We start from the raw sequence: 24588 nt of genomic DNA on the forward strand, positions 1-24588 counted from the left end.
GTGTAAAATTTGAATGATAAATATATAAGGTATAGGTAATAACTGAAATTATCAAATAGCCAATTTCAAATCTCAACCGCCTACAGGAAAATCAAGTACAAATCCAGTCTGCATGCCAGAGATAAAGGTCCCACAGAAAAGGTCAAAATAACAACAGACCTAGTCGTGCTTTCTGCATAACAGAGGATGGGAGACTTAATAGCTCCATGCTTTTAAATGGAATAACTTTGCAACTGTAGTAGAATGACCCCCAGAAGCAGCAACAGAAGTGGAGGTAAACAGATACACTCTAATGGCATTTATTAACACCTCAATAACACACAATGATCACACAATATATAAGGGAATACAGGATTTAAATAAATTAGTAAACAAAATGTGAGTGATGATTAGTTGGCTGAACTGTTCCTAGGTATAAAGGCATGGATAATAAGGTTACTGGCCCCAGTGGTGGTAGTATTACTGTTGTAGATGTTGATAACCTGCTGTGTGATTCCATGTGTTAAGGCAATGATAAACTCAACGCTAAAGAACATTTTTGGCCAGTATGTCAAACTGCCTCATGAGGAGAAAATTGAAGATTGGCAACCTCATGGGATATATGATGATAATTATGTGTGAACTGAATGTGTGATGGCTTGCTAATATGTATCTGGATGTCCACAAAAACAGCAGATGCTTTCCAAATAAGAAGACACAATGAAGGTATAGGGTGAGCGTTAGGGTTATAGTTTAAAACCTAAAGGGATTTCTGAACTGGATGAAAACTGCCTGTTGCAATGAAACCATCAAGAAGTGGGGAAATGTATTAGAAATTATGCAAATTGCACATGTCATTGTGTAAAGCACGTCATGTGAATCATTTAGGAGAAGTGGGGTGATTGTTTTTCCCTTTTTCCTTGAGAATACAGTGTGTTGGAACAGTGATACTGAACAGTGTTCACTCTGTGTGTTTCTGATCCTTCTGCAGAAGACTAATAAAGGTTATACTTATCTCTTATTATAAGACTGATCTCATTAGACTGGTTATTATCAGATTTCCATCACACCATCCTATCCGGACCCGGACCTATAACCGATAAATTACTGAGAAATATTACATTTTGACGGAGCGTTTCTATTTACTGGTTTAGCGGCCCAGGAAAATAATCTCACGTAATGCTACTCAGCCAATCAAATCTGTGCATTCCGATAAGCATTGCGACTCGAGTCAATGAGCGAGATAAACACTCAGTGGAGAGACGAGACGAGGGACAGTGGTTTGAGAAGTAATCGAGAGAGAAAAGTAATTTCACATGGCGTGTTCTAAAAAGAGAAAAGTAGACTACGAAAGCAGAGCTTTTAATCACGAATGGACAAAACCGAGAATATCTAGACATTGGTATAAAAAAGGGTTCACAAATTACTCACAAGGAAAAAACAACAAAACCGAGAACCAGCAGACTGAATGGGGGAGGAGGACGAGAAAGGGGAGACTGGAGAGAGGCGTGTGGCGGGTGAGATAAAACCAATACACACACACACACTTACACTGACACAGGAAGGAACATATGGAAATTATGTCCTGATGATGTAAATGAGCCCTGAGAACATATGAAAATGATCAGATGAAAGGCACCATGTGTAAGCTTAGCTGTAGATGAGTCCACTGATGTGTGTGACAATTCTCAGCTGTTATTTTATGTAAGGTTCTTCGACAAGGAGAAGAAAGAGTTCTGTGAAGACTTGTTAGTTGTTACATCCCTTCAGACCAGTACGAGAGGAGAGGACATCTACCTGGCCATAAAGGAGATGTTAACAAAGAGGGGAATAGAGCCGAAACAAGTGGTTTCAATAACCACAGATGGAGCCCCTGAATTGTACTTTCTTTATTTGATTTGAGTCAGTTGTTGACCACATACAGACGTTGATACATACTAGGCTACTTTAATATATATGGCACTGAATCATATCGCAAGTTAGACATTATGATGTCCTCTGCTTGAGGAAATTTCCTCTAACTGGACCTCTTTGAATTTTATTTGAATACCCCTGACATAGGCAAATGCTGCAGGCTACTGTTATGATCCTCTTTTAATAATGTTATATGTTAATTAAATAATGCAAACAATAGAAATAGTTAAAATAGGAATAATCTTGGAACTGGAAGCTGCAGGTCAGAGCAACATGCAATCGCACCAATCCAGGCTAAGGGCATCTAGTCCAGTGGTTCTCAAACTTTTTGTCCGGGGACCCCATAAAATCCATTTGCCAAGTCTCGTGACTCCCCACACATTTTGACAGGATATTATAGGTCTAAATTCAGTTTCATCTTGAATGATGAGACTGCTTGCTGAGACAATATTAGTTGTCATTATCCACCCTGATGTAGAAAACACCATTTCTGATAGACTATACAGCATGTCAAAGCCTAATATGTTGATGCACAGGGCAGCAAGATCATTCCGCGACCCCCAAAAACGTTTGGCGACCCCACTTGGGGTCCCGACCCCTAGTTTGAGTACCACTGATCTAGTCTACACACTTTCTTATGAGAATATGACTTGTCCCGTTTTCCGACCGGTTAAAAACCGCGGTTATTGTGGGATTCTTTTTTTATTCGATGGACATGGATTCATTTATGGAAGCATGAATAGCCTCACTCAAAATGGCTGACAAATGATACTGAACAGGCTGACTGCGTAGAGGTGGACAGACCAGCTGAAGACAGGATTAATTGACTTCGCTACAAGGGTCCCATGAAATGGGAGTTGTGCAGAACACACATGTGAGAGAGTGACTGGTTTTCGCCGTAACAGTCATCTTACATGCTATCTGGAGAACTAGCGAGCAACTGTAACCAAGCAAATTAACCAATGTTGTCATTGTCTGTGACTACATAAAGTAATACTAGGATCTAAACAGGCTGCTTTCTCTTCATACTTCCTAGCTTCCGCCTCGTCCATTAATTTTGCGTAACGTGACACGCTATCCATTATTTTATTTTTTTACATATTTATTTATTGATGGAAATTGGTGGTATACAGAGTAAAATGGTAAGCATTAATGGTACAATCTCCATGTTTTTTGTTTTTTTTGACAATCAAACAACAACAATGACATCATCCAACGATACCCTGAACTAGTATGATGAATGTACAAAGGGAAAAATAAATAAAAAATAAAACACACATAATAATAATTATACTCCAATATGTCCAAAACTCTGCCGCTCGTCTGCTCACCTCCACCCGCCGCTATGAACACATCACCCCGGTCCTCCGAAACTTCCACTGGCTCCCGGTCAAACACAGGATTAACTTCAAAATACTACTCACCACCTTCAAAGCCCTAAATAACCTGGCCCCTTCCTACCTTTCTGACCTCCTCCCCCTCCACGCCCCTACCCGTTGCCTCAGGTCCGCCGGCGCAAACACTCTTAAAACCAACAGGACTAAGCGCCGGACCTGGGGTGAATTATTATTATTATTATTATTATTATACTATAAATAATAATAATAATAATAATAATTTAAAAAAAATGCAAACCCCCACAGTAGTAAGAATAATAAAGAGAAAAGCAAAACACATATATCTTAAGCCCTGGATGCCTATGTATCGCGAATGTGAATAGGCGTTTGAGAGCATTATTACAAGTACCGCACACTCTCAGAGACAGTGTGGAAGGCCAGGGTACACTAAATGGACCATGTCTCCAATTCCTTTAAGTTGTCAAAATAATCAATAATAGGCTGCCATCTCCGGTAGAAATTTTTCATGGACCCTCTCAATGTAAATTTAATTTGTTCTAGCTTGAGAAAGAGCATGACATCCTCCAGCCAACAGGCACTCGGTGGGGGTGTGGTGGATTTCCACATAAGGAGAATTCTACTGCGGGCAAGCAGTGAAGTGAATGCAATAACATCCGATTGAGCTTTAGTGACTGTGTCTGTAGGAACACCAAATATTGCAATTAAAGGACTTGGATCAATGGTGATGTTAAGAGCCTCAGATAACATTTTGAACACTAAAGACCAATATGTTTCAAGAGAAGGGCAGGACCAAAAGGTGTGGGTAAGATTTGCAGGTGAAAAAGAGCACCTGCTACAGCTAGCATCAGCCCTGATAATTTTCGCCAGTTTTGCCTTACTATAATGAGCTCTGTGTAGCACTTTAAACTGAATGAGTGCGAGGCAAGCACAGGACAATGATGAATTAACTTTCCAGCGCATGGTCATTTTCCAAAGAAAGCAATTTCTGATATAAAACTGAAATAATTCCTTTTTCTGGTTTTAAAAGAGTTATGTCTTCCCAGAGTCCCTGCTCAGGCAGGGAGGGAAAGGAGAGGAAATTAGCCTTGAAAAAATGCCGTATTTGGAGATATTGAAAAAACAGTTGTCTTGGGAGGTCATGCAATCTCTGTAGATTCTCAAAACTATCCAGTGTTTTAGAACTATAAAGGTCTTTAAAACAGTAAATACCCTTCCTCCACCATTCTATAAATGATAAGTCCATAATAGAGGGACGAAAAATATGGTTTTTGTGAGTAGGACCGAGGGTTGAGGCAGACACGAATTTGTAATGAGAGCAAAATTGGTTCCACATTTTCAGAGTAGAGAGCACTACAGGATGAGAGGTGAAGCTGGAAGATCTTGAGGTAAGGATGAGTAAATTAAGGCCCTAAGGCTAGATTGTTTGCATGACTGTTCCTCTAGAACACACCAGCTTATATGAGGAGAGTGTAGCCAACAGACAATTTTCTGAATATTTGCAGCCCAGTAGTAGTGGATAAAGCTGGGCAAAGCAAGTCCGCCAACACAATGCTGCCTTTGTAAAAGGTCTTTCTGAAGCACATTTCCATGTGAAGCACATTTTCATTACTTTTCCAAAACTTTCTGTTTCTATTTATTTATCCAAAACTTCCTCTGGCCTCGAAATCGCTATTTTAAAATTCCATGATTTTTCCCAGTTTTTCTTCAATACTGTTACCCGTTATCTATCAACACCCTTTTAAACCTTTCTGCCTCAGCTCCTTCTCAAATGCCAGTTCAAGTTCAACCTCATACTTCATAAACAACTGCAGGTCTGCTGATAGTAGCCTACTAAATGCTTAATAAGAGCATCTGCACATATGAACAGCTTGCCTTACCTTGTGTCTTTGTGTCTTTGGTGTTTGTGTTGTTGTCTTTTGAGAATGGAACGAAGCCTGACTTCCGTTGGGGGTTTTGCTCTGTTCTTCACACACAACCACTCCCTGCTCACATAAGCTGGATTTCAAACTTGGCCACGTCCCCTTCAGTGTCAAAGCAGACTAAACAGGACGCCTGCGTTGAAAGTGGGGAACATCTGAAAGTGAAAGTCAACATCTGCCAAATCTGCTTGTAAGGACCTGCCTGGTACTGAACCCTGCCCCTCTCCCTCTAGCCTGCACTCCTTCCCCTCTCCCTCCCCCAATTAGCAGTTCAGTGAAGTATTATGTGAAGTATTTAATATAGAACTACTTCTGTTATGTTATATTATCATTCAAATAAGCCCTTAAAACCCACCTCTTCAAACTGGCCTTCACCTGCTGACCCCTGCTCCCTTTCCCTCCCTTCCCTCCACTGCATGACTCATTCCGCACAGCTTCTCCAGTTTTCTTTTGACTAAAATGTTCTGTTTGTTTGTTTTGTTTGCTCTTTTGTGTTCTCTTTGTTTTGTTTTTCTTCGCCCTATGTAAAGCGTCTTTGAGCACCTAAAAAAGCGCTATATGAAGTTAAAGTATTATTATTATTATTATTATAACTATTTTTAATCAATTCATGAAATTGTCTAAAAGGAATCTCTCATGAAGTGCTTTGAAATATAGGCCTATGCTTTAATAAAGATGTGACATTAGTGTTGAAATCAAGGGAATAATGCCATGTGTGTGAAGCCTATCTGACACCCAGCAAAGAAACCGTAGCAGAGACATCTGGGTGTTCTCTGGCTTTTTTGTAAAAAAGGAGAAACAACATGATATAAAATAATATATTGTGTAAGGTGAAGCAAAAATGTCTATAAAATAAATATAGGCTTACACAGCAAATATAAACAAAGTAAAAGTAATCAAATACAGTAAGTGGAACTGGGTAAACATTGCTTAAATCTCCACCACTGTGTACAGTGAAAGTACCACACATGCTGTCCTTAGTGTGATATAATACTAATCATTTTACTGAGTAGGCTACGTGAACAGCGTTCTGGACATGGATTCCACATGTCACCTGATCTTTTAGAACTGAAGCTTCAGAACATTCCACAAGTCACCAATACATCTGAAACCAGTTGGAGCACTCTAACTCCTCAGTGTCCTCTAAAGGTGTCAAAGTAGTCAAATATTTTGTTGGGGCGGGACATGTCAGTTGGATCACTAGAACCTGTTTTAATTAAGACATGAATTTACGTAGATACAGAGGAAAGACAACCTTGGTCAACCCATGCACTTGTTATCACATGTTGCTAAGATTCATACAATAACTTACCCATCCTTGTGATGAACAAAAACAAAAGCACAGTCTTATTTATAGACTAGACCTTTCACCAAGGTTGCAACACAGCAGTTTGTCTTTTTGTTAATCTCACACTAAGTGAGGACAATGCAGTGAGCATGCGTGTTTGGCACTATGAACTTGTGCTCACTACCCTGTGGCATTATGTAAAAAAGAAAAATATTTGTCAACCAGATGATTTCGAAAGGGCAACATCTTACAACAAACTGGTTGGACAGCTAGTGAATGAGCTGTCATTCCTCAAAGTAGGCTATAGCACGACTTGTGGCACTCCTCAGCTAAAACAAAGACACAGCTCCATTTCGTTTTAGAACAACATTTAATGGACATCTTGTGTGGCATCAGGTTCACATCACATTCACAAGACCAACACTAATGCACACACACTCATGCCTTCATCATTATCACACTCATGACCAACACTAATACAAATCTCAATCATAATAACTTTCGATTCAACTTTACTGCCATTGTGCAAAGTAGCCTACAGGTAGAAATCTAATTGCAAATTAATCTTACCAGAAGTGCAAAGAAATAGTATCACTGTTTACAGATATTACTTACAAGCAAAATCACAGATAAAGGTGTGTGTAAGCACTTAAACAGCACATGGTATATGTACAGACTTTGTGTAACGGAATGCGATGTATCAGATGAAGGTGTTAGCTCAAGTAACATCTGAATGAACACTGTTATGGAGATGTATTGGCTGAGAGATGATGAAGGTCATGCTGAAGGTCACACACCCTGAAGTACAAGCCTGCAGTCTGGCCTCGTGTGAAACTCCCAAAGCAGATTAACTCCCTCCTCCAGTAACAAGCCGTCCACTGTAAACCCTGGGCCAAAGCACAAGCCAGCCTTTACACTGTAGAAAATCAACTAGGGGTAGAGTTGATCTCCTTCAAGAATCTACCTTTTATTTACTTAATATTACTACTTTCCCTCATTAACATATCACCTGTAGTTTTCAGAACTAAAACTAATGAAACAGCAGTCAGAGTAACTTCCAATTCAGCATTCCCTTTAGAATCTACACTTTCTCTTCAAGAGTCATGTAATGACTTCTCTATTTCAATTGGATTTGAAGTTGAATTTCGCTTTTAATTTATTTGTGTGCTAGTGCACCCAGAATGTACTGTGATATGATAGTGTTATACACATTTATGAAAGTTCATGTTATGCCAAAAGTTTTGTGTACATTATTATTATTATTATATTTATTAGTCAGTTGATCATTTGTGTTGGTTTTGAATGTGTCACACAGATTTGAATGTTCCGTTTGGTGAATCGTGTGCTATATAGGTTGTGTATTTAATAATATCAATGTATATCTAAGGCAAGGTGTGCAGAGAAAGTGCACATGCAAACCCCTTGACTTGTGAGAGGAAACATCACATGAGATGAGCAGAGCTTTTCACCCTGTTTTGATGAACATTTACTAAGAGATTATTAAACAATCCAATGACATTGCCTGTTCCATACAGACGACTCATACAAAATGGTTGATTTGATCTGACTCCATTGGCTGTAAGGTGAGGCGTGGTGGGGCAGGGGTTGGCGTCACCACTTACCGCAATACCGCAAGTATTTTACCATAAATATCTAGCCCCGCCCACTCTGCCTATAGCTTCATTGCATATATATCTAGCTCCGCCCACTCTGCCTATAGCTCTAGTGCAAATATCTCTAGCTCCGCCCACTCTGCCTATAGCTCTAGTGCAAATATCTCTAGCTCCGCCCACTCTGCCTTTAGTTGTGCTCCATTTCCAATGCTCCAAATATTTTTAATGAGTTTACATTTGTTTGTTGTGTCAACAAACAAACACCAATACTTTTCACTAAAGGAAAAAATTACTTTTGAGTTCAACGGATAAATCTTTAATAATTGGAACAGACAATGTTGGTTCATTGTACTTTTTGCCATGTGATTGATTACGCTGAGGACACTCAGTTTTTATTGTTTTCTTGTAAAGCACAAATAACTTTTACTAAATGCACTCTCAGTGAAAGGACAAGGCTCACCTGGGATTTGATCCCGCTCAGGAGATGAAACAGAAAGACAACTATGAATGATCAAAGATGACCGTTATAACAAAACATGAAAAAGCCAAACCCAGTCCTTAAGGTTCCTCAAACTTTAATACATATGCAATTTTTCAACTAAATGTTGAAAATGGATTAAGTACAATAATTAGTAGTGGTCATTGATGTCTCAAGGCAGCCTAAACCACAAACCAAATATTTTTAATGAAGAAGTTATTGGTTTCGACATATGAAGTGATAATCTGAAAAAAGTATCAAAGTATATAAATATATTCATTTTCCTAATTTAAAAAATGAAAATTAATTAATCATTCTATATGGTGGAATCAGTGTGTCATGAATTTCCTTCATGAACAGAACTTTATTTGTATCCATAGCGCAGCCAGAAAGTAGGTACCCAGCTGTGAGACGCTCTGCTGTCTAACTCATCTACAGACACAGACCTGGTACTAATTTCTGCTGTCTAACTCATCTACAGACACAGACCTGGTACTAGTTTCTGCTGTCTTCAGAAAGACTGGATAGTGACAGACATTTTTGCCTAAACTATTCCTATATGGCACAAGCAATCAGAAGTCAAAAAGCAAGAGGAAAAGCTCAAATAATAAAACAGTAGAAGCTCATCACAAAAAAATCGATGACGGCAATAACATTTCTAAAATAAAATTACATGTTCCAGCGTCAGTCATTACCCAAACATTACAAAGAATAAATCATTTTGCTTTTCCCACTTCCCCACATTTCCCCCTGTCAGTTAAAGGTCATCTATTAAACTACACCACTGTGGTTAAGGGTCATCTATTAAACTACTACTACCACTGGGGTTAAAGGTCATCTATTAAACTCCGGCAGAATTTTCAGAGTGGGCTCTTCAATTTTGTTAATGAGTTCGCTCCGAACTTTAAACACTTCGTCTGACAGAGGACAGTTGCTAAACTTCAGTCTTGCTGGCCATGACACCCACAACCACTTCACAGTACTACTCTAACACACCACTGGGGTTAAGGGTCATCTATTAAACTATTCTAACACACCACAGGGGTGTTTACAAACCAAGCTCGTCGCAGAGGTTCGGATCAAGTTCTCTCAGAAAAGAGAGAAATATCTCACAGGCCCGTTCACCTTTCTTCTGCACCATGTCTACAAGGCAGGTCACCCGGTCCTCGGTCACACTGTTATTCTGTAGAACCTCATTCCTCTCCCTCAGGATAATCACAGGATGGTTAGGTGAGTCTTCTTGAAGACCATCCAGCACACTTTTCAGAGTGGCATCTCCAATTCGTTGAATTAGTTCCTTCCGACTCTTTTTCACTTTGTCTGAAAGAGGACAGTTGATAAACTTCAGTCTTGCTGGACATGATACCCACAACCACTTAAAAGTACTGGCAGGTCGTCGTTTAACATAGATTCATCGCTGTAGCTGAAATCTAAAAGTTCTGAATAACAGTATCTGATAGTGATCTGATCTGACAACTCTTTCCTGGTTCCACTTCTGTTTTACAGCATCTGATATGCCTCTCAAGGCATTAGGGGACTATTTTAGCTCTTACCTCTGGCTTTCACTGGTGATGCTGAAGATGACTTGGGCCCAGCACCTTCAACTGTGAAGAAAGAGTTTGTCCAGAATGAATGAATGTAAATGAAAATTACTTTTCTCAATACCTGTAGCACTTTCCACAACCTCATGCACAACTTTTCCTTTACCCCTGGTTTCCTCAACTGATGATAACACTGTGTTTTGACCTTTTAACATAGTAATTTCTGTAGCTGAAATCTTAAAGTTCTGAATAACAGTGTCTGAATGTGGAGTACGTGTAATCAAATAAAATGTTGTTGACATTAAAAAGGCACATATTGTGCATAATATACATTGGAACGTGTCATTTATTACAAGCTAGCTGAGTACAAACAGCTGCAAACTTCCAAGGCTTACTCGGCGTGAGATTAACACATTTTTTGGTGTGTGATGAATGTATTTGCACGTTAGTCTGAGACGGGACTGAAGTCGATGAGGTGAGGTACAAAAACTACATATCCGTGAGACAGGGGTGAAGAGGATGAGGTGGACATCCACTGGAACAGTTTTCCCAAAAGGACATTTCTGGGCTTGACCAGAGACACTACTGGGTTAGAGAGGATGGTTTCTCCTACTCCTACTCATGGTTTGCATGCTGCTTACTGTCTAGAACAGTTTGCATGATTCAACACAACTGGGCTTCACTGAATGGAGTCATACTGTGTCTATGGTTTATTTTAACCTCCACCCTACACACCCCTACATGTCACTGACCAGTTATCATACACATCTGATGTTCACACTTCCCTGCGTGTATGTGTGTGTGTGTGTCAACACTGTAGATGAAGCATGTCCTCTATATTAACACTAAAACCAGGGCATCAATAAATAATTTACTGTTGAATTCAATTTGCTTTTCTTACCAAGATAATGATTATGAATGTTTGAGTTTATGTTGATGTTTCCCTGAACTCTATTGCCGGTCAGGGTTGGAGCTAGGACATGGCCTCCACCCTGAGCTACAATTTTCGCACACTTAGCTTCAGGAGAGAAGCCACTTGCAGCCTCTTCTGGGTCCTCTCCTGTCAAGGCTTTAAATAGAAAGCAGACCTGCTCAGCAGCACCCCAGGACTAGAATTACCTGGAGCATACGCTATAATACACATCTGATGTTCACACTCCCCTGTGTGAGTGAGTGAGTTAAACCAAAATAAGACAAACATATTTGCTTGCTTTATAGATCCCAATTAGAACCTGGCTCAAAATATTCCAATCCTAGAGCCAATTGCATTATATGGCAGCGAAGTATGAGGTCCTCTGATGTACAAAGAATTTGAAAAATGGGACAAACACCCAGTTGAAATCCTGCATGAGTTTTGTAAAAGTATACTCAAAGTACAAAGGAGAACCCCTAACAATGCATGCCGGGCTGAATTAGGCCAATACCCTAAATTGAAAAACGAGCCATCAAATTCTGGAAACATATCAAAGCAAGTGACCCCAACTCCCCTCTGACAGCTAGTGCTAAGTCTCACACAAACTAACACAACAAAACGTGTGTGATTAACAACCAGCATAAGGCTGGAGAAGAGAGGCTCTGCATTCACTGCAGCCAGGGCATGGTAGAAACAGAGTTCCACTTTTTGAATGAATGCTGCCTTTTAACACACACACACACACACACACACACACACAAACCTGTTCTGTTTGTCATGCCAATAAAGCTCTTTTGAATTAGAATTAGAATTTGAGAGGAGAGAGAGAGGGGAGAGAGAGAGCGATAGAGAGAGTGAGATACCTTGTCTGAGATCTGAGAAAACATCTCTCAGTCTTGGATATTGGTCCAACACACGCTGCTGCTTCAGCAAAACTATGAACTTCTGACAGGTGTCTTCCCCCTTGTCTCTCAGTTTATCCAGCACTTCACCAGACATCGTCTCAGTGTTTTGAGGTAGGCTTTTAAGAGCACTGTAGTCACGATCTGTGATGAGTTTGTTCTGCTGAACATGTTGGAGGATAAAGGCCGTTTCAGCAGACAGGATCTCAGTTAGAATGATTTTCTTTTCAAGTATTATATCCATGGTTAACTGCAAAATCTCAACAATCCTAAAACACCAAAACAACACAGACAACATAATTAACACATTAATAATAAACCATTGATAATTCCTACCACACATTCTGTTATTTATGGGAATGATAGAGCAAGTGTTTGAGGATAAAATATATAGTATATATATGAAAAATAAATGTATATAAACATAGCACAAAAAGTAAGGAAATTTGTGTTTGGTAGATTTTTTCTTGGCAATACATCTTATACCGTTGGAAAGCCTGTTTTTTCCCCCTTTTAAATGGTGCCACATTTGTAAGGAACATGCATTTGGGGGATGAGCAGCAGAGCTGAGTATGTGGGTTGCGCCCATGAAAAATGTTCAGACTGTGGTCGACCATCAACCAAACATAAGCCGCTTCTCAGTTGCATCCATTCTCCGGACATTCAGAAGAGAGAATAGGTAAGAAACACTATTATGACAGGAAAACACTAGTTTGAATGCCTTATCAGGAGCATAGTATTTTTGTATTTAGAGTATTTTACGTTGTACTGTATTTGTATATTTTGAAGAACTGAAAGATTACCCCGGCGTGGTGGGAGGGAGCGTGTCTTGACGTCTGAACAGGAGACTGCAAATGCAATAGTCAATATATTTGGTTCTGGAAAATTATGCTATAACAATCAAACAAATACAAAGTGTTGTTGACTGTACTGTTATATTTTCTATTGTTTTTTTCTGTGCAAATCATTTACACATCCAGTTGTATTTGCTGTGATGTATAGGCTACAGCTCTTTTGGAAATTTTTTTTTGTTGTTACTGTATATTTGTGTGTTATTTAATATTTGAGTAAAAACATTATACAGTTATTTTTTACTACAGGAGTAAGCGTACAGTAACACTGAACATGAAAAGGCATAATGCTCCTGATAAGGCCTTCATACTGGTGTTTTCCCATTCATAGTAGTCAACACTCCCTAAACAGGAAACGGGGAGTAGTGTATGATGTAGAACGGAACGCAGCTTATAAATGCTCTGGAAACTTTGAAAAGTAACAATAACCACCATAGTAAAAAACAGTTGATTCAAAAGCTGCCCATATATCGAGGCTAATACGGTGAGTGTTCAAACGAAAGGGACAAAATAAACGTATTCTCTCATTTTGCCAAGCGGTGTAAACGCGATGGATTACGTGGTTATTTAACATCTGGACAACCAGCGAGCATAGAATCAGAAACTGCTCTCAAGCTAAAGGCTTCGGGCTTAGCAAAAGTGGAATCAGCTGTAATCAAGCAAATTAACCAACGTTATCATTGTCTGTGACTACATAAAGTAGTAGACTAATGGGATCTCAAACATGCTGCTTTCTTTTTTAAACTTCTTTGTTTCCGCCTCGTCCGTTAATTTCGCGTAACGTGACACGCAATCCCTTTTTTTTTTTTTTTAAAGAAAAGTGAACTTAAAATATGAATATCTTTGAAAATGTTAACCATACCTGCCCTTAAACTTAACCCATATTTTACGTACAGTACACAAATTACCCTTCAGTAGCCGACGCTTGAACGTTCGAGGGACTTATTCTGAAATATCCGTGCAAGACCAACAGTGGACTAACAATGTGCCTTTGTTGTAATCGCATTTAAGAACTTAATTTAATGAGATAGAGAACCAGCTATAAGGTGAATGTCAGGCAAGTGTCTACGTTCATGTCAAGGTCAACGTGCCCAAATATATAAGTATTGTTTAACCAATATTGATTTTTTTTTCAGTCGATCGTAACTGAACCACACATACTGAAATATACAGGCGTCAGTGAAGATCTTAACTGAACCACATATACTGAAATATACAGGTATTTGTGAAGCACATTTCAATTACTTTTCCAAATCTTTCTGGTTCTATTTATCTATCCAAATCTTCATCGGGCCTCGAAATTGCTATTTTTAAATTCCATGATTTTTCCCATTTTTGTCATTACTGTATGAACCCTTTATCTATCAACACCCTTTTAAACCTTTCTGCTTCAGCTCCTTCTCAAATGCCAGTTCAAGTTCAACCTCATACTTCATAAACAACTGCAGGTCTGCTGATAGTAGCCTACTAAATGCTTTATAAGTGCAGCTGCACATATGAACAGCTTGCCTTACCTTGTGTCTTTGGTATTTGTGTTGTTGTCTTTTGAGAATGGAACGAAGCCTGACTTCTTCTGTTGGGGTTTTTGCTCTGTTCTTCACGCACAACCACTCCCTGCTCATATACTGTACGCTGGTTTTCAAACTTGGCCACGTCCCCTTCAGTGTCAAAGCAGACTAAACAGGACGTTGAAAGTGGGTTGAAAGTGGGGAACATCTGAAAGTGAAAGTCATCATCTGCCAAATCTGCTTGTAAGGACCTGTCTGGTACTGAACTCTTCCCCTCTCCCTCCCCCATTAGCAGTTCAGTGAAGTATTATGTGAAGTATTTAATATATACTATAGAACTACTTCTGTTCTGGCATATGACTGATACTTAACTATTTTGAATCAATTCAATTGTCTAAAAGGAGTTTCTCATGAAGTACTTTGAAATATACTACTTTTGTTCTGGCATATGAGACATCTGGGTGTTCTCTGGCTTTTTAGTAAAAAAGGAGAAAACAACATGATCTAAAATAATATATTGTGTAAGGTGAAGCAAAAATGTTTGAAAAAAAATATAGGCTTACACGGCAAATATTAACAAAGTAAAAGTAATAAAATACAGTAAGTGGAACTGGGTAAAGATTGCTTAAATCTACACCACTGTGTACAGTGAAAGTACCACACATGCTCTCCTTAGTGTGATATAATACTAATCATTTTACTGAGTAGGCTATGGGAACAGCGATCAGGCAGTATGTCAGCACACTCTCTATAGCGCAGCAGTAGAAGTTGATCAGTAGTCTCTGAGGAAGGTGTTCTTTCCTCAGCTTCCAGAGGTAGAAGAGGCGTTGCTGGACTTTCCCTATGAAGGAGGCTGTCTAGGTGTCCCAGGACAACTCCTCCGTCAGCGTTAGGCCACTTTCTTGATGTGTGTGTATGTGTTCAGTCTAAATCACTCAGTGCTGATGTGTGTGTTTGGGTTCAGTCTAAATCACTCAGTGCTGATGTTTGTGTATGTGTTCAGTCTAAATCACTCAGAGCTGATGTTTGTGTATGTGTCCAGCCTAAATCACTCAGTGTTGATGTTTGTGTATGTGTCCAGCCTAAATCACTAAGTGTTGATGTTTGTGTACACCCCACCCCCACGCATACACAAACACACACTGTTTATATGTAACAGTAGGCAGTGGGCGCAGTTCTGTGCAGTGACTAAACGTGACTCCCCGACACCTTAAGCTCACTAAAAGCCTGTTATGTTATAAGACATTATATTGTATTAAATTGTATCATATGTCATGAGTAATTGTACATTGATGTGTATTGGTAATTTATACATTTAATAATTGCTATTTAACTGTATTTCATTCATTTCTAATAAAAGCATTTGTGTAATTCATTTCTTCTTAACAGACTGTCATTTCTGTATCCTACCACCCTTACTATGCATGTAGAGCTAAAAATCCCCATGCACCAAGCCAGCCAACATAACTAAACATACTGTAACTCATCACAACTAAACGCATTATATCAATAAAACTGGGCTACAGACAGCGCATGTTGTACTGTGAAGGAGGGCCTTTACGATCCCGGGTACAGCATACGGCTGTGTTGCCGCTGTCTCCAGCCAGTTGGGCACTGTTGTGGATCCTTGCTATCCTAACTAAAATCCTCATGCACCATGTCAGCCAATCATAATTAAATATAAGCTAAATTAATCTCGATGGTTCTGGAACCAAATGGGCTTCTTAATGGGTTTAATGTTTCAGCCCCTGCCGCTATCCAACTCTGCAGACAGACACTTTGGATCAAAATGTCAACCATAATAACTTCAGATTCAACTCTACTGCCATTGTGCAAAGTAGCCTACAGGTACACATCTAATAAAATGCATCTTACCAGAAGTGCAAAGAAATAGTATTACTGTTTACAGATATCACTTACAGGTAAAATCACAGATACAGTTGTGTGTAAGCACTTAATCAGTACATGGTATACTTTGGGTATAGACTTTGTGTAACGGAATGCAATGTATCAGATGAAGGGTTTAGCTCGAGTAGCATCTGAATGAACACTGTTATGGAGATATATTGGCTGAGAGATGCTGAAGGTCACGCTAAAGGTCACGCTGAAGGTATATATATATATATCTAGCCCCGCCCACTCTGCCTTTAGTTGTGCTCCAGTTCCAATGCTCCAAATATTTTTAATGAGTTTACATTTGTTTGTTGTGTCAACAAACAAACACCATTACGTTTCACTAAAGGAAAAAATGACTTTTGAGTTCAACGGATAAATCTTTAATAATTGGAACAGACAATGTTGGTTCATTGTACTTTTTGTGATTGATTACGCTGAGGACACTCAGTTTTTATTGTTTTCTTGTAAAGCACAAATAACTTTTACCAAATGCACTCTCAGTGAAAGGACAAGGCTCACCTGGGATTTGATCCCGCTCAGGAGATGAAACAGAAAGACAACTATGAATGATCAAAGATGACCGTTATAACAAAACATGACAAAGCCAAACCCAGTCCTTAAGGTTCCTTAAACTTTAATATATATGCAATTTTTCAACTAAATGTTGAAAATGGATTCAGTACAATAATTAGTTGTGGTCATTGATGTCTCAAGGCAGCCTAAACCACAAACCAAATCTTTTTAATGAAGAAGTTATTGGTTTCGACATATGAAGTGATAATCTGAAAAAAGTATAAAAGTATATAAAAATATTCATTTTCCTAATTTAAAAAATGAAAATTAATTAATCATTCTATATGGTGGAATCAGTGTGTCATGAATTTCCTTCATGAACAGAACTTTATTTGTATCCATAGCGCAGCCAGAAAGTAGGTACCCAGCTGTCTAACTGATCTACAGACAGAAAGACCTGGTACTAGTTTCTGCTGTCTAACTCATCTACAGACACAGACCTGGTACTAGTTTCTGCTGTCTTGAGAAAGACTGGATAGTGACAGACATTTTTGCCTACACTATTCCTATATGGCACAAGCAATCAGAAGTCAAAAAGCGAGAGGAAAAGCTCAAATAATAAAACAGTAGAAGCTCAGCACAAACAATCCATGAAGGCAATAACATTTCGAAAATAAAATTACATGTTCCAGCGTCAGTCATTACCCAAACATTACAAAGAATAAATCATTTTGCTTTTCCCACTTCCCCACATTTCCCCCTGTCAGTTAAAGGTCATCTATTAAACTACACCACTGGGGTTAAGGGTCATCTATTAAACTACTACTACCACTGGGGTTAAAGGTCATCTATTAAACTCCGGCAGAATTTTCAGAGTGGGCTCTTCAATTTTGTTAATGAGTTCGCTCCGAACTTTAAACACTTCGTGTGACAGAGGACAGTTGCTAAACTTCAGTCTTGCTGACCATGACACCCACAACCACTTCACAGTACTACTCTAACACACCACTGGGGTTAAGGGTCATCTATTAAACTATTCTAACACACCACAGGGGTGTTTACAAACCAAGCTCGTCGCAGAGGTTCGGATCAAGTTCTCTCAGAAAAGAGAGAAATGTTTCACAGGGCCGTTCGCCTTTATTCAACAACATGTCTACGAGGCAGGTCACCTGGTCATCGGTCACATGGTGTTTCTGTAGAACCTCTTTCCTCTCCCTCTGGGTAATCACAGGATGGACAGGTGAGTCTTCCTGAAGACCATCCAGCACACTTTTCAGAGTGGCATCTCCAATTCGTTGAATTAGTTCCTTCCGATTCTTTTTCACTTTGTCTGAAAGAGGACAGTTAATAAACTTCAGTCTTGCTGGACATGATACCCACAACCACTTAAAAGTACTGGCAGGTCGTCGTTTAACATAGATTCATCGCTGTAGCTGAAATCTAAAAGTTCTGAATAAGTATCTGATAGTGATCTGATCTGACAACTCTTTCCTGGTTCCATTTCTGTTTTACAGCATCTGATATCCCTCTCAAGGCATTAGAGGACTATTTTAGCTCTTACCTCTGGCTTCCACTGGTGATGCTGAAGATGACTTGGGCCCAGCACCTTCGTCTGTGAAGAAAGAGTTTGTCCGGAATGAATGAATGAATGAAAATGAAAATGACTTTTCTCAATACCTGTAGCACTTTAGATGGACTCGCCTTGCCTTGCCTTGCAACCATTTATTTCCTAAAGCTGATGCTTCAAAGATAATCTGCAAATCTCACTTACATTTAGTTTAAATTGGTGTCACCTGTGTCTCTGAGTACAGACAGTTACTTACGTGTTCCAACCTTGTCCTTGATGACCTTCAGGTCTCTTTGGGCGCTGGCCATCTGGTGTTGTATGGAGGTAACCTTCTGGTTAGTGTTATCCACCACATCATGCACGTCCTTCACCTCAGCCCTGGTCTCCTCTACTGACGCCATTACTGGACATTCAGCGTGGGGAATAAGTAACAGAGCAGAGAAATCCTTTACATACATACATAACATTATACATCATACATCCACAACCTCATGCATAACTTTTCCTTTACCCCTGGTTTCCTCAACTGATTATAACACTGTGTGAACAACATGATTGTGAAAGATCTGTCAAACAAATTGGGAAAAACATTCCTAGACCAAGTTACATATTGCCAACTGCTTTGAACTGCTGCTATGCTAAAAATGTGACAATCAATATGATCAACTCATATCTCTATCAATGTATCTTTTGAGAGAAAGTGTGAAAATACCTCAATGTTGTAGGTATCTGTTACAACTGAAACTCAGCATACTTTGATGAGAAACAGTATTCAGGAGAGATCATAGTGTCACAGACAAACATCTGATTAACACTTAGTGTTGAGTGTACAAATGGGGAATTTTTGGTGTTAAAAGCTTGGACAGGGAGCAGTATCCACAAGTGGCTTTCCTTTGGAAACCCAAAACACCCACCTCACCTCTCCTGATTCTGTTTGTATCTATACTACTACTCTGAGCTCCACATTCATGAGATGATGTAAAGTTTCAAACACACTAATTAACCAACCATTTAGACCAAATTCCCCCCAGCTTATCCCTAGACAAGCTTGTAAACTAGCAAGACTCTTTTCTGCATGTGAACAGGCCTTACATTTATCCCATTCCTGCAGATCAATCTTCATGTCTTCATCATTCTCCTTACAAATCCTTAAACGATTAAACTTGTCTTCTAGATTTTTCCGTTGTTCCACTTGCAGGGAGAGGGACAGTTGGCGTGCTGCATTACTGAGGTGCTGGTTCACCTCCTCAAAATCTTTCCGCAAGGTGTCTGCATTGAATTTCTGCATTAGCCAATTGGTTTCTTCATACTTCTTCAGAAGGGTCCCTGCTTCTTCCAACACTTTCTTAAATTCATCGAGGGCCTTCTGCAGCAGTTCTTCATTCACACCCTGGTTGGCCAAACCCTCCAGCTGATCCACCACAGACTTCATACGATCTGCCAGACGCTCACAGATTTTCTTGTTTTTCTTTGCTTGCATTAACTGCTTGTGAATGGCCAGTCCTTTGCTAATGATGTCTGGAATGGCTTTCACTACAGTTACAACAATGGTTGCCATGGCTAAAAGTAAGCAGAGAGAAACAGAATATGTTTTTTGTTATAATATATAAAGAAATGTCACTTTTATTTTATAAGTCACACTATGGAGATTTAAAACCTTAAAATAACATAATCAAATGAATTGTCATGGTAGAGTCATGTTTAAGGGAGACTGACTCGTGACTTCTGGTTCTTTTTAGTGAACCAGATTTGGCTGAGCTTAGCAATAAGAGCCAGCTCTTTCGGCCCCCAAACGGTTCTTCGTTTAGTACCACTTCTGGCTTTCATAATTCAACCAAATTTTGCCATTAGTTTGACCTATGATTGGTATATGTGCATGTAAGGGAGAGCCAGGATGTGAGGAACTCCTTTTAAAGTGGTGACTCAATGCCAGCTCTGCCAGGCCAGTATAACAGACATTAGAGTCATATGATGAAAAAGACTAGATTAAGCCTAAAAATGCTTCATGTGTCTTCATGTTAGTTTTGTTGTGTTCAAACACAATCTCTCCCTGTCCATTTCCTGTCACACCAACAGACACTGAAAATCTATGTCAACAGCCTCCATCTTATGTAACGCATGGAGCACATGGATTTTATATTTGAATGAATTGTATATTCATCCTTGTTATTCTGTGGCAAACATTTTCACACCAAACAAGACAAATAAACATGTCTTAAGCAGGATCTATAGGGCTCATACACATGTCCTAAGCATGATCTATAGGGCTCATACATATGTCTTAAGCATGATATATAGGGTTCATACACATGTCTTAAGCATGATCTATAGGGCTCATACACATGTCTTAAGCATGATCTATAGGGCTCATACACATGTCTTAAGCATGATCTATAGGGCTCATACACGTTTTTACCAAAACATTTCCAAGCCTTTCAGGCCAGTTTTCATGCCCATATATCCTCTGATATATCTGCGTATACATGGAACATAATCAGGTTGGTCACTAGAACTAGATCGAACTTTCGCTGTGTAACTTCGCTATTACAGTTTTTCTCAATTGCTTACACACATTTTTTGAAAGCATGCCTCATTTGAAGTGAGAGTTGATCAGAGAGGCAGAGGAGTGAGAGTAAGAGGAGGAGGATGAGGAAGAGGAGGAAGAGCAAGAAATAGAGCCATTATCGCTGATGAGATTCGGGCCACTGTGGTCAACCATGTGGTCAACCATGGTTTGACCATGCAGGAGGCTGGCCTTCTCAGTTGCATCCTTTCTCTGGACATTCAGAAGAGAGAATAGGTAAGAAACACTACTATGACAGGAAAACACTAGTTTGAATGCTTTATCAGGAGCATAGTATTTTTGTATTTAGAGTATTTTACATTGTACTGTATTTGCATATTTTGCAGAACTGAAAGATTACCCTGGCGTGGTGGGAGGGAGCGTGTCTTGACGGCTGAACAGGAGACTGTAATAGTCAATATGGTTGTGGAAAATAATGCTATAACAATCAAACAAATACAAAGTGTTGTTGACTGTACTGGCCTATTTTCTATTGTTTGTTCTGTGCAAATCATTTACGCATCCAGTTGTGTTTGCTGTGATGTACAGGCTACAGCACTTTTAGAAAAAAGAAAGAAATATTTTTGTTGTTACTTTATATTTGTGTGTTGTTTTATATTTGAGTAAAAACATTATACAGTTATATTTTACAACAGGAGTAAGCGTACAGTAACACTGAACATGAAAAGGCTCCTGCTCCTGATAAGGCCTTCATACTGGTGTTTTGCCATTCATAGTAGTGTTTTCCATTAAGCACATCAGTGTTCAATGATTGCTTAGAAATATCTACTCATATGATGACACTCTGTGTGTGTCATTTGAACACAAAATACCATTTTGAGGAGACATGACATTGTTTTGATGACAAAGGAGCATTTTGCAAGAGATATGTAGGGTTTTGCATTTTGTGTGTGTGGTTTTGTGTTTAGAGTTTTGAGAACATTTAGCGTGGATTGTAGAGATTGGATACCCGTCCCAGGCACATCGGAACCCCGTAAACCCGTAAAGTCACGCCCACAGAGGTTCCCTTAACCAACACTCCCTAAACAGGACACGGGGAGTAGTGTATAATGCAGAACGGAACGCAATGCTCTGGAAACTTTGAAAAGTAACAATAACCACCATAGTAAATAACAGTTGATTCAAAAGCTGCCCATATATCGAGGCTTCTTGAGTGGGTGTTCAAACGAAAGGGACAAAATAAACGTAGCCTATTCTCTCATTTTGCCAAGCGGTGTTCGCGATGAATTAGGTGGTTATCTAACATCTGTAGAACCAGCGAGCATAGAATCAGAAACTGCTGTCAAGCTAAAAGTTTCGGGCTTAGCAAAAGTGGAATCAACTGTAATCAAGCAAATTAAGCAACGTTGTCATTGTCTGTGACTACATAAAGTAGTAGGCTACTAGGATCTAAACAGGCTGCTTTCTTTTTTAAACTTCTTTGCCTCCGCCTCGTCCGATAATTTCGCGTAACGTGACAAGCAATCCCTTTTTTAAAGAAAAGTGAACTTAAAATATGAATATGTTTTTAAATGTTAACCATACCTGCCCTTAAACTTAACCCATATTTTACGTACAATACACAAATTACCCTTCAGTACGCTTGAACGGTCCAGGGACTTATTCTGAAATCTCCATGCAAGATGAACGGTGGACTAACAATGTGCCTTTGTTGTAATCAATCTGCATTTAAGAACTTCATTTACTAAGAAAGATAACCAGCTATAAGGTGAATGTCAGGCAAATGTCTACGTTCATGTCAAGGTCCCCGAATATATAAGAATTGTTTAACCAATATAGATTTATTTTCAGTCGATTTTAACTGAACCACATATAGGCCTACTGAAATATAAAGGCGTTAGTGAAGATCTTAACTGAACCACATATACTGAAATATAAAGGTATTTGTGAAGCACATTTTCATTACTTTTCCAAAACTTTCTGGTCCTATTTATTTATCCAAAACTTCATCCGGCCTCGAAATTGCTATTTTAAAATTCCAGGGTTTTTCCCCAGGTTTTTTTCCATTACTTTATGAACCCTTTATCTATCAACACCATTTTAAATCTTTCTGCATCAGCTCCTTCTCATCTGCCAGTTCAAGTTCAACTGCATACTTCATGAAGAACTAAGGCCTGCTGATAGTAGCTTACTAAATGCTTAATAAGAGCAACTGCACATATGAACAGCTTGCCTTACCTTGTGTCTTTGTGTCTTTGGTGTTTGTGTTGTTGTCTTTTGAGAATGGAACGAAGCCTGACTTCCGTTGGGGGTTTTGCTCTGTTCTTCACACACAACCACTCCCTGCTCACATACGCTGGATTTCAAACTTGGCCACGTCCCCTTCAGTGTCAAAGCAGACTAAACAGGACGCCTGCGTTGAAAGTGGGGAACATCTGAAAGTGAAAGTCAACATCTGCCAAATCTGCTTGTAAGGACCTGCCTGGTACTGAACCCTGCCCCTCTCCCTCTAGCCTGCACTCCTTCCCCTCTCTCTCCCCCAATTAGCAGTTCAGTGAAGTATTATGTGAAATATTTAATATAGAACTACTTCTGTTATGTTATATTATCATTCAAATAAGCCCTTTAAACCCACCTCTTCAAACTGGCCTTCACCTGCTGACCCCTGCTCCCTTTCCCTCCCTTCCCTCCACCGCATGACTCATTCCGCACAGCTTCTCCAGTTTTCTTTTGACTAAAATGTTCTGTTTGTTTGTTTTGTTTGCTCTTTTGTGTTCTCTTTTGTTTTGTTTTTCTTCGCCCTATGTAAAGCGTCTTTGAGCACCTAAAAAAGCGCTATATAAAGTTAAAGTATTATTATTATTATTATTATTATAACTATTTTGAATCAATTCATGAAATTGTCTAAAAGGAATCTCTCTTGAAGTGCTTTGAAATATAGGCCTATGCTTTAAGAAAGATGTGACATTAGTGTTGAAATCAAGGGAATAATGCCATGTGTGTGAAGCCTATCTGACACCCAGTAAAGAAACCGTAGCAGAGACATCTGGGTGTTCTCTGGGTTTTTTCTAAAAAAGGAGAAACAACATGATATAAAATAATATATTGTGTAAGGTGAAGCAAAAATGTCTATAAAATAAACATAGGCTTACACAGCAAATATAAACAAAGTAAAAGTAATCAAATACAGTAAGTGGAACTGGGTAAACATTGCTTAAATCTCCACCACTGTGTACAGTGAAAGTACCACACATGCTCTCCTTAGTGTGATATAATACTAATCATTGAACTTAGGATTCAACAGTGCACAACTGGCTGGTGACAGCCACAACACGCGCCTCATGCTGTACCTGGGATCTGTAAAGGCCCTCCTACACAGTACAACATGCGCTGTCTGTAGCCCACTGCTGCTAAACACAACCACATGGCTGACAAGAAGTATGATGCATGTTGTGATAGGTGCCAGGTTTTGATGCATTATTCTATTCTTTATTACTATAGGATAATCATGACTTATTTTGGACAACATGTTGATATATGACTAATCATTTTACTGAGTAGGCTACGTGAACAGTGTTTGGGACATGGACTCCACATGTCACCTGATCTTTTAGGTATGAAGCTTCAGAACGTTCCACAAGTCACCAATACACCTGAAACCAGTTGGAGCACTCTAACTCCTCAGTGTCCTCTAAAGGTGTCAAAGTAGTCAAATATTTTGTTGGGGCGGAACATGTCAGCTGGATCGCTAGAACCTGTTTTAATTTAGACATGAATTTAGATACAGAGGAAAGACAACCTTTGTCAACCCATGCGCTTGTTAT

The 24588-nt window shown here is 39.2% G+C and overlaps 2 protein-coding genes across 2 annotated transcripts; both read right to left on the minus strand.

The window, feature by feature from the left end:
* Window positions 1-8694: 8694 nt before the first annotated feature.
* LOC122128849 lies at window positions 8695-21203 on the minus strand. The gene is made up of 4 exons (XM_042703728.1): window positions 21165-21203; window positions 11867-12174; window positions 10103-10153; window positions 8695-9869 (listed from the first exon to the last, which is right to left on the minus strand). The coding sequence occupies exons 2-4, from the start codon at window positions 12147-12149 to the stop codon at window positions 9598-9600; spliced, it is 606 nt and encodes a 201-aa protein (XP_042559662.1). The 5' UTR covers window positions 12150-12174; window positions 21165-21203; the 3' UTR covers window positions 8695-9597.
* On the minus strand, window positions 18200-23252 carry LOC122128848. Its single transcript, XM_042703727.1, has 4 exons — window positions 23003-23252; window positions 19333-19800; window positions 18497-18643; window positions 18200-18285 (listed from the first exon to the last, which is right to left on the minus strand). The coding sequence occupies exons 2-4, from the start codon at window positions 19796-19798 to the stop codon at window positions 18224-18226; spliced, it is 675 nt and encodes a 224-aa protein (XP_042559661.1). The 5' UTR covers window positions 19799-19800; window positions 23003-23252; the 3' UTR covers window positions 18200-18223.
* Between the last annotated feature and the right edge of the window lie 1336 nt (window positions 23253-24588).

Source organism: Clupea harengus, chromosome 25 (assembly GCF_900700415.2).
Source record: "Clupea harengus chromosome 25, Ch_v2.0.2, whole genome shotgun sequence".
NCBI lineage: Eukaryota > Metazoa > Chordata > Actinopteri > Clupeiformes > Clupeidae > Clupea > Clupea harengus.

What these genes read in the sequence shown, in the direction of transcription:
- LOC122128849 (XM_042703728.1), bottom strand. Translation starts at nt 12,149, where the DNA reads ATGGATATAATACTTGAAAAGAAAATCATTCTAACTGAGATCCTGTCT. An exon ending in TTTCTCAGATCTCAGACAAG is followed by an intron (nt 10,154 to 11,866) that starts GTATCTCACTCT and finishes CTTTCTTCACAG; the next exon opens with TTGAAGGTGCTGGGCCCAAG. An exon ending in ATCACCAGTGAAAGCCAGAG is followed by an intron (nt 9,870 to 10,102) that starts GTAAGAGCTAAA and finishes GTCCTCTTTCAG; the next exon opens with ACAAAGTGAAAAAGAGTCGG.
- LOC122128848 (XM_042703727.1), bottom strand. Translation starts at nt 19,798, where the DNA reads ATGGCAACCATTGTTGTAACTGTAGTGAAAGCCATTCCAGACATCATT. An exon ending in TCTGCAGGAATGGGATAAAT is followed by an intron (nt 18,644 to 19,332) that starts GTAAGGCCTGTT and finishes CTGAATGTCCAG; the next exon opens with TAATGGCGTCAGTAGAGGAG. An exon ending in CAAGGACAAGGTTGGAACAC is followed by an intron (nt 18,286 to 18,496) that starts GTAAGTAACTGT and finishes CTTTCTTCACAG; the next exon opens with ACGAAGGTGCTGGGCCCAAG.